The sequence below is a fragment of the Scyliorhinus torazame genome, chromosome 13 (genome assembly GCF_047496885.1).
Source record: "Scyliorhinus torazame isolate Kashiwa2021f chromosome 13, sScyTor2.1, whole genome shotgun sequence".
NCBI classification, from domain to species: domain Eukaryota; kingdom Metazoa; phylum Chordata; class Chondrichthyes; order Carcharhiniformes; family Scyliorhinidae; genus Scyliorhinus; species Scyliorhinus torazame.
The window spans coordinates 27200691-27218426 of record NC_092719.1 but is presented as its reverse complement, the minus strand read 5'-3'; the positions used below and the strand labels follow the sequence as shown (position 1 = coordinate 27218426).

The 17736-nt window shown below is 51.9% G+C and overlaps 1 protein-coding gene across 5 annotated transcripts in view; it reads left to right on the top strand.

The window, feature by feature from the left end:
- LOC140387908 (SH3 and multiple ankyrin repeat domains protein 3-like) overlaps positions 1 to 17736 on the top strand; it is a 1536301-nt gene that overhangs the window by 1018104 nt on the left and 500461 nt on the right. For all 5 annotated transcript variants that reach the window (XM_072471211.1, XM_072471213.1, XM_072471209.1 and 2 more), the window contains exon 13: positions 13639 to 13960. In XM_072471211.1, the coding sequence (XP_072327312.1) occupies positions 13639 to 13960 (322 nt within the window). The remainder of the gene's footprint in view (positions 1 to 13638; positions 13961 to 17736) is intronic.

Genomic DNA, 17736 nt, shown 5'->3' with positions numbered 1-17736 from the left:
ACGCAGGGGTTCAGGAATGTAATGGGTTGAGGCAGGGGTTCAGGAATGCAATGGGCTGACACAGGGGTTGAGGAATGCAATGGGCTGACACAGTGGTTCAGGAATGTAATGGGCTGACGCAGGGGTTCAGGAATGTAATGGGCTGACACAGGGGTTCAGGAATGTAATGGGCTGACGCAGGGGTTCAGGAATGCAATGGGCTGACGCAGGGGTTCAGGAATGCAATGGGCTGAGGCAGGAGTTGAGGAATGTAATGGGCTGACACGGGGGTTCAGGAATGTAATGGGTTGACGCAGGGGTTGAGGAATGCAATGGGCTGACGCAGGGGTTGAGGAATGCAATGGGCTGACGCAGGGGTTCAGGAATGTAATGGGCTGACGCAGGGGTTGAGGAATGCAATGGGCTGACGCAGGGGTTCAGGAATGCAATGGGCTGACGCAGGGGTTCAGGAATGTAATGGGCTGACGCAGGGGTTCAGGAATGTATTGGGCTGACGCAGGGGTTCAGGAATGTAATGGGCTGACGCAGGGGTTCAGGAATGTAATGGGCTGACGCAGGGGATCAGGAATGCAATGGGCTGACGCAGGGGTTCAGGAATGCAATGGGCTGACGCAGGGGTTCAGGAATGTAATGGGCTGACGCAGGGGTTCAGGAATGTATTGGGCTGACGCAGGGGTTCAGGAATGTAATGGGCTGACGCAGGGGTTCAGGAGTGTAATGAGCTGACGCAGGGGTTCAGGAATGTAATGGGCTGACGCAGGGGTTGAGGAATGCAATGGGCTGACGCAGGGGTTCAGGAATGCAATGGGCTGACGCAGGGGTTCAGGAATGCAATGGGCTGACGCAGGGGTTCAGGAATGCAATGGGCTGACGCAGGGGTTCAGGAATGCAATGGGCTGACGCAGGGGTTCAGGAATGTAATGGGCTGACGCAGGGGTTCAGGAATGCAATGGGCTGACGCAGGGGTTCAGGAATGCAATGGGCTGACGCAGGGGTTCAGGAATGCAATTGGCTGACGCAGGGGTTCAGGAATGCAATGGGCTGACGCATGGGTTCAGGAATGCAATGGGCTGAGGCAGGGGTTGAGGAATGCAATGGGCTGGCGCAGGGGTTCAGGAATGTAATGGGCTGACGCAGTGGTTCAGGAATGCAATAGGCTGAGGCAGGGGATCAGGAATGCAATGGGCTGACGCAGGGGTTCAGGAATGCAATGGGCTGACGCAGGGGTTCAGGAATGCAATGGGCTGAGGCAGGGGATCAGGAATGCAATGGGCTGAGGCAGGGGTTCAGGAATGCAATGGGCTGATGCAGGGGTTCAGGAATACAATGGGCTGACGCAGGGGTTCAGGAATGCAATAGGCTGACGCAGGGGTTCAGGAATGCAATGGGTTGAGGCAGTGGTTCAGGAATGTAATGGGTTGAGGCAGGGGTTCAGGAATGCAATGGGCTGACACAGGGGTTGAGGAATGCAATGGGCTGACACAGAGGTTCAGGAATGTAATGGGCTGAGGCAGGGGTTCAGGAATGCAATGGGCTGATGCAGGGGTTCAGGAATGTAATGGGCTGACACAGGGGTTCAGGAATGTAATGGGCTGACGCAGGGGTTCAGGAATGCAATGGGCTGACGCAGGGGTTCAGGAATGCAATGGGCTGAGGCAGGAGTTGAGGAATGTAATGGGCTGACACGGGGGTTCAGGAATGCAATGGGCTGACGCAGGGGTTCAGGAATGCAATGGGCTGACGCAGGGGTTCAGGAATGTAATGGGCTGATGCAGGGGTTATGGACTGTAATGGGCTGATGCCGGGGTTCAGGACTGTAATGGGCTGGCGCAGGGGTTCAGGAATGCAATGGGCTGGCGCAGGTGTTCAGGAATGCAATGGGCTGACGCAGGGTTCAGGAATGTAATAGGCTGATGCAGGGGTTCAGGAATGTAATGGGCTGGCGCAGGGGTTCAGGAATGTAATGGGCAGAGGCAGGGGTTCAGGAATGCAATGGGCTGACACAGGGGTTCAGGAATGCAATGGGCTGATGCATGGGTTCAGGAATGCAATGGGCTGAGGCAGGGGTTGAGGAATGCAATGGGCTGGCGCAGGGGTTGAGGAATGCAATGGGCTGACGCAGGGGTTCAGGAATGCAATGGGCTGAGGCAGGGGTTCAGGAATGCAATGGGCTGAGGCAGGGGTTCAGGAATGCAATGGGCTGATGCAGGGGTTCAGGAATGCAATGGGCTGACGCAGGGGTTCAGGAATGCAATAGGCTGACGCAGGGGTTCAGGAATGTAATGGGTTGAGGCAGGGGTTCAGGAATGCAATGGGCTGACACAGGGGTTGAGGAATGCAATGGGCTGACACAGTGGTTCAGGAATGTAATGGGCTGACGCAGGGGTTCAGGAATGTAATGGGCTGACACAGGGGTTCAGGAATGTAATGGGCTGACGCAGGGGTTCAGGAATGCAATGGGCTGACGCAGGGGTTCAGAAATGCAATGGGCTGAGGCAGGAGTTGAGGAATGTAATGGGCTGACACGGGGGTTCAGGAATGTAATGGGTTGACGCAGGGGTTGAGGAATGCAATGGGCTGACGCAGGGGTTGAGGAATGCAATGGGCTGACGCAGGGGTTCAGGAATGTAATGGGCTGACGCAGGGGTTGAGGAATGCAATGGGCTGACGCAGGGGTTCAGGAATGCAATGGGCTGACGCAGGGGTTCAGGAATGTAATGGGCTGACGCAGGGGTTCAGGAATGTATTGGGCTGACGCAGGGGTTCAGGAATGTAATGGGCTGACGCAGGGGTTCAGGAATGTAATGGGCTGACGCAGGGGATCAGGAATGCAATGGGCTGACGCAGGGGTTCAGGAATGCAATGGGCTGACGCAGGGGTTCAGGAATGTAATGGGCTGACGCAGGGGTTCAGGAATGTATTGGGCTGACGCAGGGGTTCAGGAATGTAATGGGCTGACGCAGGGGTTCAGGAGTGTAATGAGCTGACGCAGGGGTTCAGGAATGTAATGGGCTGACGCAGGGGTTGAGGAATGCAATGGGCTGACGCAGGGGTTCAGGAATGCAATGGGCTGACGCAGGGGTTCAGGAATGCAATGGGCTGACGCAGGGGTTCAGGAATGCAATGGGCTGACGCAGGGGTTCAGGAATGCAATGGGCTGACGCAGGGGTTCAGGAATGTAATGGGCTGACGCAGGGGTTCAGGAATGCAATGGGCTGACGCAGGGGTTCAGGAATGCAATGGGCTGACGCAGGGGTTCAGGAATGCAATTGGCTGACGCAGGGGTTCAGGAATGCAATGGGCTGACGCATGGGTTCAGGAATGCAATGGGCTGAGGCAGGGGTTGAGGAATGCAATGGGCTGGCGCAGGGGTTCAGGAATGTAATGGGCTGACGCAGTGGTTCAGGAATGCAATAGGCTGAGGCAGGGGATCAGGAATGCAATGGGCTGACGCAGGGGTTCAGGAATGCAATGGGCTGACGCAGGGGTTCAGGAATGCAATGGGCTGAGGCAGGGGATCAGGAATGCAATGGGCTGAGGCAGGGGTTCAGGAATGCAATGGGCTGATGCAGGGGTTCAGGAATACAATGGGCTGACGCAGGGGTTCAGGAATGCAATAGGCTGACGCAGGGGTTCAGGAATGCAATGGGTTGAGGCAGTGGTTCAGGAATGTAATGGGTTGAGGCAGGGGTTCAGGAATGCAATGGGCTGACACAGGGGTTGAGGAATGCAATGGGCTGACACAGAGGTTCAGGAATGTAATGGGCTGAGGCAGGGGTTCAGGAATGCAATGGGCTGATGCAGGGGTTCAGGAATGTAATGGGCTGACACAGGGGTTCAGGAATGTAATGGGCTGACGCAGGGGTTCAGGAATGCAATGGGCTGACGCAGGGGTTCAGGAATGCAATGGGCTGAGGCAGGAGTTGAGGAATGTAATGGGCTGACACGGGGGTTCAGGAATGCAATGGGCTGACGCAGGGGTTCAGGAATGCAATGGGCTGACGCAGGGGTTCAGGAATGTAATGGGCTGATGCAGGGGTTATGGACTGTAATGGGCTGATGCCGGGGTTCAGGACTGTAATGGGCTGGCGCAGGGGTTCAGGAATGCAATGGGCTGGCGCAGGTGTTCAGGAATGCAATGGGCTGACGCAGGGTTCAGGAATGTAATAGGCTGATGCAGGGGTTCAGGAATGTAATGGGCTGACGCAGGGGTTCAGGAATGTAATGGGCTGACGCGGTTCGGGAATGTAATGGGCTGACGCGGTTCGGGAATGTAATGGGCTGACGCTGTTCAGGAATGTAATGGGCTGACGCAGGGGTTCAGGAATGTAATGGGCTGACACAGGGGTTCAGGAATGTAATGGGCTGACGCAGGGGTTCAGGAATGTAATGGGCTGACGCGGTTCGGGAATGTAATGGGCTGACGCAGGGTTCAGGAATGTAATGGGCTGACGCAGGGGTTCAGGAATGTAATGGGCTGACGCAGGGGTTCAGGAATGCAATGGGCTGACGCAGGGGTTCAGGAATGTAATGGGCTGACGCAGGGGTTCAGGAATGTAATGGGCTAACTCGGGGTTCAGGAATGCAATGGGTTGACGCAGGGGTTCAGGACTGTAATGGGCTGACGCAGAGGTTGAGGAATGCAATGGGCTGATGCAGGGGTTCAGAAATGCAATGGGCTGACACAGGGGTTCAGGAATGCAATGTGCTGACGCAGGGGTTCAGGAATGTCCTGGACTGACGAGGGGTTCAGGAATGCAATGGGCTGCCGCAGGGGTTCAGGAATGTAATGGGCTGACGCAGGGGTTCAGGAATGCAATGGGCTGACGCAGGGGTTCTGGAATGTAATGGGCTGACGCAGGGGCTCAGGAATTCAATGGGCTGAGGCAGGGGTTCAGGAAGGCAATGGGCTGACGCAGGGGTTCAGGAATGTAATGGGCTGACGCAGGAGTTGAGGAATGCAATGGGCTGACGCAGGGGTTGAGGAATGCAATGGGCTGACGCAGGGGTTCAGGAATTTAATGGGCTGATGCAGGGGTTCAGGAATGTAATGGGCTGATGCAGGGGTTCAGGAATGTAATGGGCTGACGCGGTTCGGGAATGTAATGGGCTGACGCAGGGGTGCAGGAATGTAATGGGCTGACGCAGGGGTTCAGGAATGTAATGGGCTGACTCAGGGGTTCAGGAATGCAGTGGGCTGATGCAGGGGTTCAGGAATGAAATGGGCTGGCGCAGGGGTTCCCGAATGTAATGGGCTGACGCAGGGGTTCAGGAATGTAATGGGCTGAGGCAGAGGTTCAGGAATGTAATGAGCTGACGCAGGGGTTCAGGAATGCAATGGGCTGACGCAGGGGTTCAGGAATGTAATGGGCTGATGCAGGGGTTCAGGAGTGTAATGAGCTGAGGCAGGGGTTCAGGAATGTAATGGGCTGACGCAGGGGTTCAGGAATGTAATGGGCTGATGCAGGGGCTCAGGAATGTAATGGGCTGAGGCAGGGGTTCAGGAATGTTATAGGCTGACGCAGGGGTTCAGGAATGCAATGGGCTGACGCAGGGGTTCAGGAATGCAATGGGCTGACGCAGGGGTTCAGCAATGTAATGGGCTGATGCAGGGGTTCAGGAATGCAATGGGCTGAGGCAGGGGTTCAGGAATGTAATGGGCTGAGGCAGTGGTTCAGGAATGTAATGGACTGACGCAGGGGTTCAGGAATGTAATGGGCTGAGGCAGGGGTTCAGGGATGTAATGGGCTGACGCAGGGGTTTAGGAATGTAATGGGCTGACGCAGGGGTTCAGGAATGTAATGGGCTGACGCAGGGGTTCAGGAATGTAATGAGCTGAGGCAGGGGTTCAGGAATGTAATGGGCTGACGCAGGGGTTCAGGAATGTAATGGGCTGACGCAGGGGTTCAGGAATGTAATGGGCTGATGCAGGGGTTCAGGAATGTAATGGGCTGACGCAGGGGTTCAGGAATGCAATGGGCTGACGCAGGGGTTCAGGAATGTAATGGGCTGACGCAGTGGTTCAGGAATGCAATGGGCTGACGCAGGGGTTCAGGAATGTAATGGGCTGAGGCAGGGGTTCAGGAATGTAATGGACTGACGCTGCGGTTCAGGAATGTAATGGGCTGAGGCAGGGGTTCAGGAATGTAATGGGCTGACGCAGGGGTTCAGGAATGTAATGGGCTGACGCAGGGGTTCAGGAATGTAATGGGCTGACGCAGTGGTTCAGGAATGTAATGAGCTGAGGCAGGGGTTCAGGAATGTAATGGGCTGACGCAGGGGTTCAGGAATGTAATGGGCTGACGCAGGGGTTCAGGAATGTAATGGGCTAACTCGGGGTTCAGGAATGCAATGGGTTGACGCAGGGGTTCAGGACTGTAATGGGCTGACGCAGAGGTTGAGGAATGCAATGGGCTGATGCAGGGGTTCAGAAATGCAATGGGCTGACACAGGGGTTCAGGAATGCAATGTGCTGACGCAGGGGTTCAGGAATGTCCTGGACTGACGAGGGGTTCAGGAATGCAATGGGCTGCCGCAGGGGTTCAGGAATGTAATGGGCTGACGCAGGGGTTCAGGAATGCAATGGGCTGACGCAGGGGTTCTGGAATGTAATGGGCTGACGCAGGGGCTCAGGAATTCAATGGGCTGAGGCAGGGGTTCAGGAAGGCAATGGGCTGACGCAGGGGTTCAGGAATGTAATGGGCTGACGCAGGAGTTGAGGAATGCAATGGGCTGACGCAGGGGTTGAGGAATGCAATGGGCTGACGCAGGGGTTCAGGAATTTAATGGGCTGATGCAGGGGTTCAGGAATGTAATGGGCTGATGCAGGGGTTCAGGAATGTAATGGGCTGACGCGGTTCGGGAATGTAATGGGCTGACGCAGGGGTGCAGGAATGTAATGGGCTGACGCAGGGGTTCAGGAATGTAATGGGCTGACTCAGGGGTTCAGGAATGCAGTGGGCTGATGCAGGGGTTCAGGAATGAAATGGGCTGGCGCAGGGGTTCCCGAATGTAATGGGCTGACGCAGGGGTTCAGGAATGTAATGGGCTGAGGCAGAGGTTCAGGAATGTAATGAGCTGACGCAGGGGTTCAGGAATGCAATGGGCTGACGCAGGGGTTCAGGAATGTAATGGGCTGATGCAGGGGTTCAGGAGTGTAATGAGCTGAGGCAGGGGTTCAGGAATGTAATGGGCTGACGCAGGGGTTCAGGAATGTAATGGGCTGATGCAGGGGCTCAGGAATGTAATGGGCTGAGGCAGGGGTTCAGGAATGTTATAGGCTGACGCAGGGGTTCAGGAATGCAATGGGCTGACGCAGGGGTTCAGGAATGCAATGGGCTGACGCAGGGGTTCAGCAATGTAATGGGCTGATGCAGGGGTTCAGGAATGCAATGGGCTGAGGCAGGGGTTCAGGAATGTAATGGGCTGAGGCAGTGGTTCAGGAATGTAATGGACTGACGCAGGGGTTCAGGAATGTAATGGGCTGAGGCAGGGGTTCAGGGATGTAATGGGCTGACGCAGGGGTTTAGGAATGTAATGGGCTGACGCAGGGGTTCAGGAATGTAATGGGCTGACGCAGGGGTTCAGGAATGTAATGAGCTGAGGCAGGGGTTCAGGAATGTAATGGGCTGACGCAGGGGTTCAGGAATGTAATGGGCTGACGCAGGGGTTCAGGAATGTAATGGGCTGATGCAGGGGTTCAGGAATGTAATGGGCTGACGCAGGGGTTCAGGAATGCAATGGGCTGACGCAGGGGTTCAGGAATGTAATGGGCTGACGCAGTGGTTCAGGAATGCAATGGGCTGACGCAGGGGTTCAGGAATGTAATGGGCTGAGGCAGGGGTTCAGGAATGTAATGGACTGACGCTGCGGTTCAGGAATGTAATGGGCTGAGGCAGGGGTTCAGGAATGTAATGGGCTGACGCAGGGGTTCAGGAATGTAATGGGCTGACGCAGGGGTTCAGGAATGTAATGGGCTGACGCAGTGGTTCAGGAATGTAATGAGCTGAGGCAGGGGTTCAGGAATGTAATGGGCTGACGCAGGGGTTCAGGAATGTAATGGGCTGACGCAGGGGTTCAGGAATGTAATGGGCTGACGCAGGGGTTCAGGAATGTAATGGGCTGACGCAGGGGTTCAGGAATGCAATGGGCTGACGCAGGGGTTCAGGACTGTAATGGGCTGATGCAGGGATTCAGGAATGCAATGGGCTGACGCAGGGGTTCAGGAATGTAATGGGCTGACGCAGGGGTTCAGGAATGTAATGGGCTGACGCAGGGGTTCAGGAATGCAATGGGCTGACATAGGGGTTCAGGAATGTAATGGGCTGACGCAGGGGTTCAGGAATGTAATGGGCTGACGCAGGGGTTCAGGAATGTAATGGGCGTGATCAAATGACCACATTGCACCTGAAAGGCAGCGTCCACGGCAATACATGGTGGATAGAAGCCGGGAAACCCCGCTCCTGGTACATACCCAGCTCACAGTGCCGCGCAAGATCTAACGCGATCATGCGAGACGTCGTGATGTAAATCCTGCCCACTATTGGCAGGAACGCATTTTGGCAAATCTGCATTTTAGAGCGAGACAGCTAGTCTCACTATAATGTGTAGATTCCCGAGACCCCCGAGGTGTCGTGATCTAACCCCTTTGCCTCGGAGACCTCGGGAGAGCGCCATTCCATACTGGTCTCCACAAACAGGGATCAGATGGAAAGGCTCTCATGGGGGTCTCCCAGGGGATTGGAGGACCCCAGGTGCATGCCCTTTGGGCAGGGTGGTATTCTGATACTTCTGGTGCCACCTGGGTAACTAGGCACTGCCAGCCTGGCACCCTGGCAGTGCCACCTGGGTGCCAGCCTGACACTGCCAAGGATGCCAGGTTGGCACTGCCAAGGTGCCAAGCTGGTATTTTCTGCGTGGTGGTGATCGGGTGCACGAGTGTTGGTGGTTTGAGGGACCCAGTGACCCTCCAATAGTGTGTTGGGGCTTGAGGGGGGTCGGGTGTCACATCGGGGGTTCCAAAGACCAGGAGCTCCCATCTTCTGCCTGACATAAATTAGAGCTCATCCAAAATGGCGTCCCGATCTCTTGCTGCACTGAGGAGTTCCAGCGAGCAGAGCTCCTCAGTGCACAAAACAGGGCTACTTGCGGCCTCGGCCACACGTTTCCCACTGAGGCCTCGAATCTAACCCGAGTGACTTTTAATCGCTTTGTGTTTCTCGGTGCTGCGAGGCTGGGAAATACGCAGCGAAACGTGTTCCCATTTAGATAAATCACGCCCGATGTCTCAGAGCTTGGAAGTAGAAGGTGTTGGTGAGAATGCAAATAAGTGGCTGGAAGCTCATAACATCAGAAGGAGTTAGAGATTTAGCAGTTTACAGGTGAGTGCAGAGGCAGGGAAGAGGGAGTTCGGAGGAAAGTACAAAAAATAAGATCTGTGATAAGGTGGAGGGCAAGACTGACTGAAATGACTAAAAGGTAGGGTGTTGTTAGTCAAAACCGGGTGGTGATGATGCAAGCAAGAAGAGCTGTAAATGTAAACAGCAGCAACATTACACACATCTACTGTCTGAAAAAAGTGGGAGCCGTGGTTCTGTTGTGAAGTTGTTGAACTTGATGTTGAATCTGAAAGGCTGTAAAGTGTTTGATCAAAAGATGAGGGGATGGATTTTCGGGCTGTTCCCACCAGTGGGGGCACACACACCATCTACTTCCACCAACAATGAGCCCCCGCCACCAATTCCCCAGCAGGGGAGAGTGTGAACTAAGGCAAAGCCCGTTTGTAGTGATATCATGGTTGTGTTGTAATTCACCGACTGACCACTAGTAGTCTCATTAGTATATAAGTGAATGTTAGAGTTAGGTGAGCTCAGACTGACTAGGGAGCTGGGAGAGCAGTTGCTTGTGCATGATCATACTGTTATTCATATGTTGTTTTGACCCACAGTTAATTTTAATAAATTGTGTATTGCTTTAGCTACACGTGTTCTTGTAATATAAATCAGGCGATCCGACAAGAACACAACACCTTTGACAGTGGTGGGATTCCAATGGTGGGTCACCTTCGCCGCCGTCAAACATGGCGAAGGCGGTAAATCCCACCCAAAGTCTTGTTCCGCAAGCTGCCTGTGACAGAGCTTCATAGAAATGGTGCAGGAGATTGAGTGCAGAGAAGTCAAAGGGGGAGTGGAATAGAGAATTTAAGTGGTAGGAAGCACAGGGGCATACTTGTGGGGGTGTTCAGCAAAGCGATCAGCCAAACTGCATTTTGGGGCATTCAGTGGTTAGCACTGTTGCTTCACAGCACCAGGGTCCCGGGTTCGATTCCCAGCTTGGGTCACTGTCTGTGCGGAGTCTGCACGTTCTCCCCGTGTCTGCGTGCGTTTCCTCCGGGTGCTCCGGTTTCCTCCCACAGTCCAAAGATGTGCGGGTTAGGTGGATTGGCTATGCTAAATTGCCCTTAGTGTCCAAAAAATGTGAAGTGGGGGTTACGGGGATAGGATTGATACGTGGGCTTCAGTAGGGTGCTCTTTGTAAGGGCCGGTGCAGACTCAATGTGCTGAATGGCCTCCTGCGCTGTAAATTCTATGATTTTATGAACACTAATTTATTTTTATACAAGCAATTTTAATGTAATAAAATGGGTGCTTCATGGGAGCATTCTAAAACCGTATCACACTATGGGTAGCATAGTGGTTAGCACTGTTACTTCACAGCACCAGGGTCCCAGGCTCGATCCTGCTTGGGTCACTGTCTGTGTGGAGTCTGCACGTTCTCCCTGTGTCTGCGTGGGTTTTCTCCGGGTGCTCCCGTTTCCTCCCACAAGTCCCGAAAGACGTGCTGTTGGGTAATTTGGACATTCTGTATTCTCCCTCTGTGTACCCGAACAGGCGCCGGAACGTGGCGACTAGGGACTTTTCACAGTAACTTCATTGCAGTGTCGATGTAAGCCTGCTTTTGACAATAATGAAGATTTTTTTTTTAAACTGCATTTGATCTGCCCAAGTGCAGATGTTGTCTTCTCATTTCCGACCATCCAGAGCCCCAAATACTCCTTCCAGGTGAAAGAAATTTACTTGCGCTACTTTCAACTTGACATGTTGTACTCGCTGCTCACAATGCGGTTTCATCTGCTGGATGGAATGGACTGGGCGGCGACAGAGACAGGTCAAAACCGAGATAATCGGTTACGATGGTTCATGTGACTGAGGGTAGCTATTTTCTGGAGAATCTGAGGACAAGTTGAAAAATGGGGCATGAAAGGTTGGATGAACTTTCCCCCCAAATACAAAATGGGTGGTTAGAGTTCATGCTAGGGTGGAGTATTCATGGGCTGTGGGAGGAGATTAAGTGGGTAGGTATAAGGCACGAGAGGGTAGAGTGCACATGGACTGTCGGGAGAGATTAAAAGGATGGGCAGAGTCTACGCCTGGCACCGATGGATGGGCTGAAGAGTTTTTCTTTATTCCATGCATTCTAGATTTCTAATGGGGTTAAGCGAGCAACTTTAACAACAACAATACAATTTACAGCAGCAGACAGTATTGCCATGGACATAAATTGGAAAGGGACCAGGGTACATTTAGATCAGGTATGAATGGAATGAATGCAATACAAAGAGAAGGACTGGGATGAGAGATGGAGCCAAGATTACTGAATATACTGCCTGAGAAGGACTAAGCAACATGCTCCAGGAGAGTTTCTCATCTTACCTTTGAGAACCCGCTGCGTTCAGCCAAGGACATGAATGAGGATCAGTTCATGCCTGTGTGTAATTCCCAACTTGGCAAAATAATTTGTGATGCTAACTATTGTACGCTCAAAAACCAGGAGCAGAATTAGGCCACTCGGCCCATTGAGTCTGCTCCGCCATTCAATCATGGCTGATATGTTTCTCATCCCCATTCTCCTGCCTTCTCCCCATAACCCCCGATTCCCTTATTGATCAAGAACCTATCTATCTCTGTCTTAAAGACACTCGGTGATTTGGCCTCCACATCCTTCTGCGGCAAAGAGTTCCACAGATTCACCACCCCCTGGCTGAAGAAATTCCTCCTCATCTCTGTTTTAAAGGATCGTCCCTTTAGTCTGAGATTGTGTCCTCTGCTTCTAGTTTTTCCTACAAGTGGAAACATCCTCTCCACATCCACTCTATCCAGGCCTCGCAGTATCCTGGAAGTTTCAATAAGATTCCCCCCTCATCCTTCTAAACTCCAATGAGTACAGACCCAGAATCCTCAACCGTTCCTCATACAACAAGCTCTTCATTCCAGGGATCATACTTGTGAACCTCCTCTGGACCCTTTCCAAGGCCAGCACATCCTTCCTTAGATACGGGGCCCAAAACTGCTCACAATACTCCAAATGGGGTCTGACTAGAGCCTTATACAAACTCAGAAGTGCATTCCTGGCCTTGTATTCTAGCCCTCTTGACAGGAATGCTAACATTGCATTTGCCTTCTTAACTGCCGACTGAACCTGCACGTTAACCTTAATAGAATCGTGAACAAGGACTCCCAAATCCCTTTGTGTTTCTGATTTCCTCAGCATTTCCCCATTTAGAAAATAATCTGTGCCTAAATTCCTCCTTCCAAAATGCATAACCTCACACTTTTCCACATTGAATTTCATTTGCCACTTCATTGCCCACTCTCCTAGCTTGTCCAAATACTTCTACAGCCCCCTTGCTTCCTCAATACTACCTGTCCCTCTGCAGATCTTTGTATCATCTGCAAACTTAGCAACAGTGCCTTCAGTTCCTTCTTCCAGATCATTAATGTAGACTGTGACTGTCTGTGTGGACTTTGCACGTTCTCCCCGTGTCTTGCGTGGGTTTCCTCCGGGTGCTCTGCCTCCCACACTCCAAGGATGTGCAGGTTCAGTGGATTGGGCATGCTAAATTGCCTCTTAGTATCCAAAAGGTTAGTTGCGGGGTTAGTGGATTAAGGGGATATGTTGGAGGCATGGGTAGGGTGCTCCTTCCAAGGGCTGGTGCAGACCTGCAGAGGAGATTTACCAGAATGTTGCCTGGTATGGAGGGAAGACCTTATGAGGAAAGGCTGAGGGACTTGAGGCTGTTTTCGTTAAAGAGAAGAAGGTTAAGAGGTGACTTAATTGAGGCATACAAGATGATCAGAGGATTGGATAGGGTGGACAGCGAGAGCCTTTTTCCTCGGATGGTGATGTCTAGCACGAGGGGACATACCTTTAAATTTAGGGGAGGTAGATATAAGACAGATGTCAGAGGTATGTTCTTTACTCAGAGAGTAGTAAGGGCATGGAATGCCCTGCCTGCAACAGTAGTGGACTCGCCAACTCTAAGGACATTCAAATGGTCATTGGATAGACATATGGACGATAAGGGAATAGTGTAGATGGGCTTTAGAGTGGTTTCACAGGTCGGCGCAACATCGCGGGCCGAAGGGCCTGTACTGCGCTGTAATGTTCTATGTTCTATGATGGGCCGAATGGCCTCCTTCTACCCTGTAAATTCTGTGATTCTATGAAAATACCAACCATTAGGCAAAGGAATTGTGCCTCAGGTTTGGTGTTTGTTGGCAGGGAGTGGGGATGGTGGTGATGGGTGCCATTTTTACATGTTTCGGAGAGAGTGAACACTAATGTGCTTGTAAATTTCAGTGCCTTTCAGAGAGACCCCAAGCTACACCAACAGGCGACGAACTGGAGGAAGTGCCCTCTCATCCCCGCGCACACTGCTGCGATCCACCAGTGACAACAATATCAACAACCTCCCAAGTCGTACCTCCCACTCGCCCGTTCCGTCCCTCAGGAGCCTGCCACCGCAGTTACTGGCGCACATGCAGGAGGCCGCTGAAGGAGGCCAGCAGAGCACGGCAAGCTCACGGAGCTCGCACAGCCGATCGCCCTCATTGCAGTGCGTCCAGGAGGAGAGTGATGCTAACACCCCTATTCTCAGGAGGCAGACTAAAGCCAGGCTCAGGTAAGACGGCTCAGCTGTTTCGGGTCCTTAAGGGGGTGCGATGCTGGGGAGAAGAATTAAGCTCAATTTTCCGTCCGGTTACTTAACTATCCACATTCCTTTGCAGTTCTTCATCAACGTTAAATGGAAAGGATACACATTTTGGCTTAGATTTCTGTATCTGAAATGTTTCTTTAAACTTTGATTGAGACCTTTAAAGATCAGCTAACATGCCCAACAAATCATTGATGATCCTTACTCTTAAATAATGAACATAAAGCTATTCAACCAGGTGCTGCATGTGTTAGTCTCCTTCCTTCACCAGCTCCCTTCCCGTGTAGTCCATGTGCTACGGCATTCTCTCTTCCCGATGAGCCTCCAGAGTGGGCCAAGGCTCGAGCTGTATGTCCTAGGAGCCACCAGCTGTCTGGTTAATTTGCTGACAGCCTGGGGAGTGTGTGCACTGGAGGGCGCAAGTGAAACTTGGCACACTTACGATAGCAGCTTGTACCTGTGAGGTAGCTCTGCAGTCAGAGGAAGGGTTGAGACAGATTGTACGAGAAGATTAACTGCTTGAGGCCCTCAGCACTTGCGTTTGGGGGTGGCACGGAACTGACGGCTTACTGTGTGGCTTGTGGTCCCGAGACGTAAGAGGATGAGTGATTGCAAGGATGACAATCCGTTTCCCCCCCCACCCCCACCACCTCTCCGATTCCTCTTCCATATTAAACCACTCCCTGCAGTGGGATTTAGTGCAGTTACTTCTGTAGTGCTTCATGCAAGAGGCTGTGCAGCAGGATATTCAACTGTGAAGAACCTCACAGCTGACCCAAATCCTGTTCAAATTCCGCACTTGCCCTCCGTTTCCAGCGGGGACACTGGACAGCCACCATCAGCAGAAGGCTTGACCAATTCCATCATCGGTGCTGCCAGGTCTGTTAATAGAATTGACAAAGACGAGTTTAAAAAAGAAAATCACATTGCGAACCTCGTGGCCCTGAATCTGTGCTGTTCAACCTGGTAACTGCAGGCAATCATTTGTTCTTACCTGCAAGCTTTTAGAATTAATAGGCTACATCCCTGACCCTGATTGTCTTCTCTCAGCTTTACTCTCTTTCTTTTGTCTCTGTTTCTTTCTCTTCTCTTTTTTCCCCTTTCTGTTATGGTTACTGTTAGTGCTGGGACAGGCATTCGTGTTGTACAGTCAGTGTTTAGAGAGACAGGCATCCCGATCAGAGGTGGTTGGAGGGGTAGCCAAGTGCCAAAAGATGCACCTCAGATCTCTGTGACCCTGTCCCAGTTGTGTTATAAGAGTTCATGCTCTCTGACCTTTTACCCCTACCTACCTCCGCTGATGCTTTATGCCAACTCACGACTCTCCATCTGTTAATATTGCAAATGCTGTGACTATTGAGTGAATGCTCTAGTTGTTATTAAGAGCAGCTGATACTAATTGGAGAAAGGTTAGGGGCGCAAACGTAGGAACCAGTTTTCACCTTTTGTGGGAGAGAAACTCTGGATCAGAGAAAGGTAATCCTTTAAAAAATGTATTCGTGCTTGGGATGTGGGCGTCGCTGAATGGGTCAGCCCATCCTTAATTGCTCTCGAACTGAGTGGCTTGCTAGGCAACCACATCGCATTTGTGGGTCTGGAGTCACATGTAGGCCAGATCGGGTAAGGGCGGCAGATTTCCTTCCCTGAAGGACATTAGTGAACCAGTTGGGTTTTCACAACAATTGGCAATGGTTTCATGGTCTCATAAGACTTGTAATTCCAGATTTTTAAAAATTGAATTTGAATTTCACCATCTTCCATGGTGAGATTCAACCCCGGGACCCCAGAGAGATATATTAGCGAGAGGCAGCATGGTTTTGTGAAGGAGAGGTCGTGTCTCACTAACTTGATAGAGTTTTTCGAAGAGATCACAAAGATGATTGATGCAGGTAGGGCAGTGGATGTTGTCTATATGGACTTCAGTAAGGCCTTTGACAAGGTCCCTCATAGAACATAGAACATACAGTGCAGAAGGAGGCCATTCGGCCCATCGAGTCTGCCCCGACCCACTTAAGTCCTCACTTCCACCCTATCCCCGTAACTCAATAACCCCTCCTGACATGCTCTCACTATCACTGGCAGGGAGGGTGCAGACTGTGAAAATGTCGGTCCTCCCCAGATTTCTGTTTGTCTTTCAGTGCCTCCCCATCTTCAACCCAAAGGCCATTTTTCAAGCGGATGAATAAGGTTATTTTGGGCTGTGTGTTGGCGGGTAAAACCCCGTGAGTGAAGAAAGTGTTGCTGGAGCGCAGTTGGGGGGAGGGTGGGTTTGGGCTGCCGAACTTGTGCAATTACTACTGGGCAGCTAATATAGTCATGATTAGGAAGTGGGCAGTGGAGGGTGGGGGGGGGGGGGGCGGTGTGGGAGCGGATGGAGGCGGCGACATGCAAAGACACAAGTTTGGGAGCACTGATAACGGCACATCTTCCGTTCTCGCCAGCCCGATACTCCACAAGTCCGATGGTGGTGGCGACTCTGAGAATCTGGGGGCAATGGAGGAGATAGAAGAGAGTGGAGGGAGCTTCGGTTTGTACCCCGATTTATAATAATCATCGGTTTGTACAGGGTAGATGAATAGTGTGTTCCGGAGATGGCAAAGGGCAGGAATTAGAAGGATGGGGCATCTATTTATAGGCGGGAGCTTCCCCAGCTTGAAAGCCCTGGAGGATAAATTTGAATTGCCAGCAGGTATTTGCAGGTGCGAGACTTCCTGAGAAAGCAGTTTCCGGCCTTTCCACTGCTGCCGCCACGGGGGATACAGGATAGAGTAGTCTCCAGTACCTGGGTGGGAGAGGGGAAGGTATCGGATATTTTCCAGGAGCTCTCGGAGGCGGAGGAAACTCCGGTGGAGGAGCTTAAGGGCAAGTGGGAGGACGAGCTTGGGGGTGAGATAGAGGCAGGTCAAAGAACAAAGAACAAAGAAAAGTACAGCACAGCAACAGGCCCTTCGGCCCTCCAAGCCCGTGCCGACCATGCTGCCCGTCTAAACTAAAATTTTCTACACTTCCTGGGTCCGTATCCCTCTATTCCCATCCTATTCATGTATTTGTCAAGATGCCCCTTAAATGTCACTATCGTCCCTGCTTCCACCACCTCCTCCGGCAGCGAGTTCCAGGCACCCACTACCCTCTGTGTAAAAAAACTTGCCTCGTACATCTACTCTAAACTTTGCCCCTCGCACCTGAAACGTATGCCCCCTAGCAATTGACCCCTATACCCTGGGAAAAAGCCTCTGACTATCCACTCTGTCTATGCCCCTCATAATTTTGTAGACCTCTATCAGGTTGCCCCGTCTGTGGGCGGATGCCCTAGGATTTTTGGATTTTGGATTTGTTTATTGTCACGTGTACCGAGGTACAGTGAAAAGTATTTTTCTGCGAACAGCTCAACAGATCATTAAGTACATGAGAAAAGGGAATAAAAGAAAATACATAATAGGGCAACACAACACATACAATGTAACTACATAATCACTGGCATCGGATGAAGCATACAGGGTGTAGTGTTAATGAGGTCAGTCCATAAGAGGGTCATTTAGGAGTCTGGTGACAGTGGGGAAGAAGCTGTTTTTGAGTCTGTTCGTGCGTGTTCTCAGACTTCTGTATCTCCTGCCCAATGGAAGAAGTTGGAAGAGTGAGTAAGCCGGGTGGGAGGGATCTTTGATTATACTGCCCGCTTTCCCCAGGCAGCGGGAGGTGTAGATGGAGTCAATGGATGGGAGGCAGGTTCGTGTGATGGACTG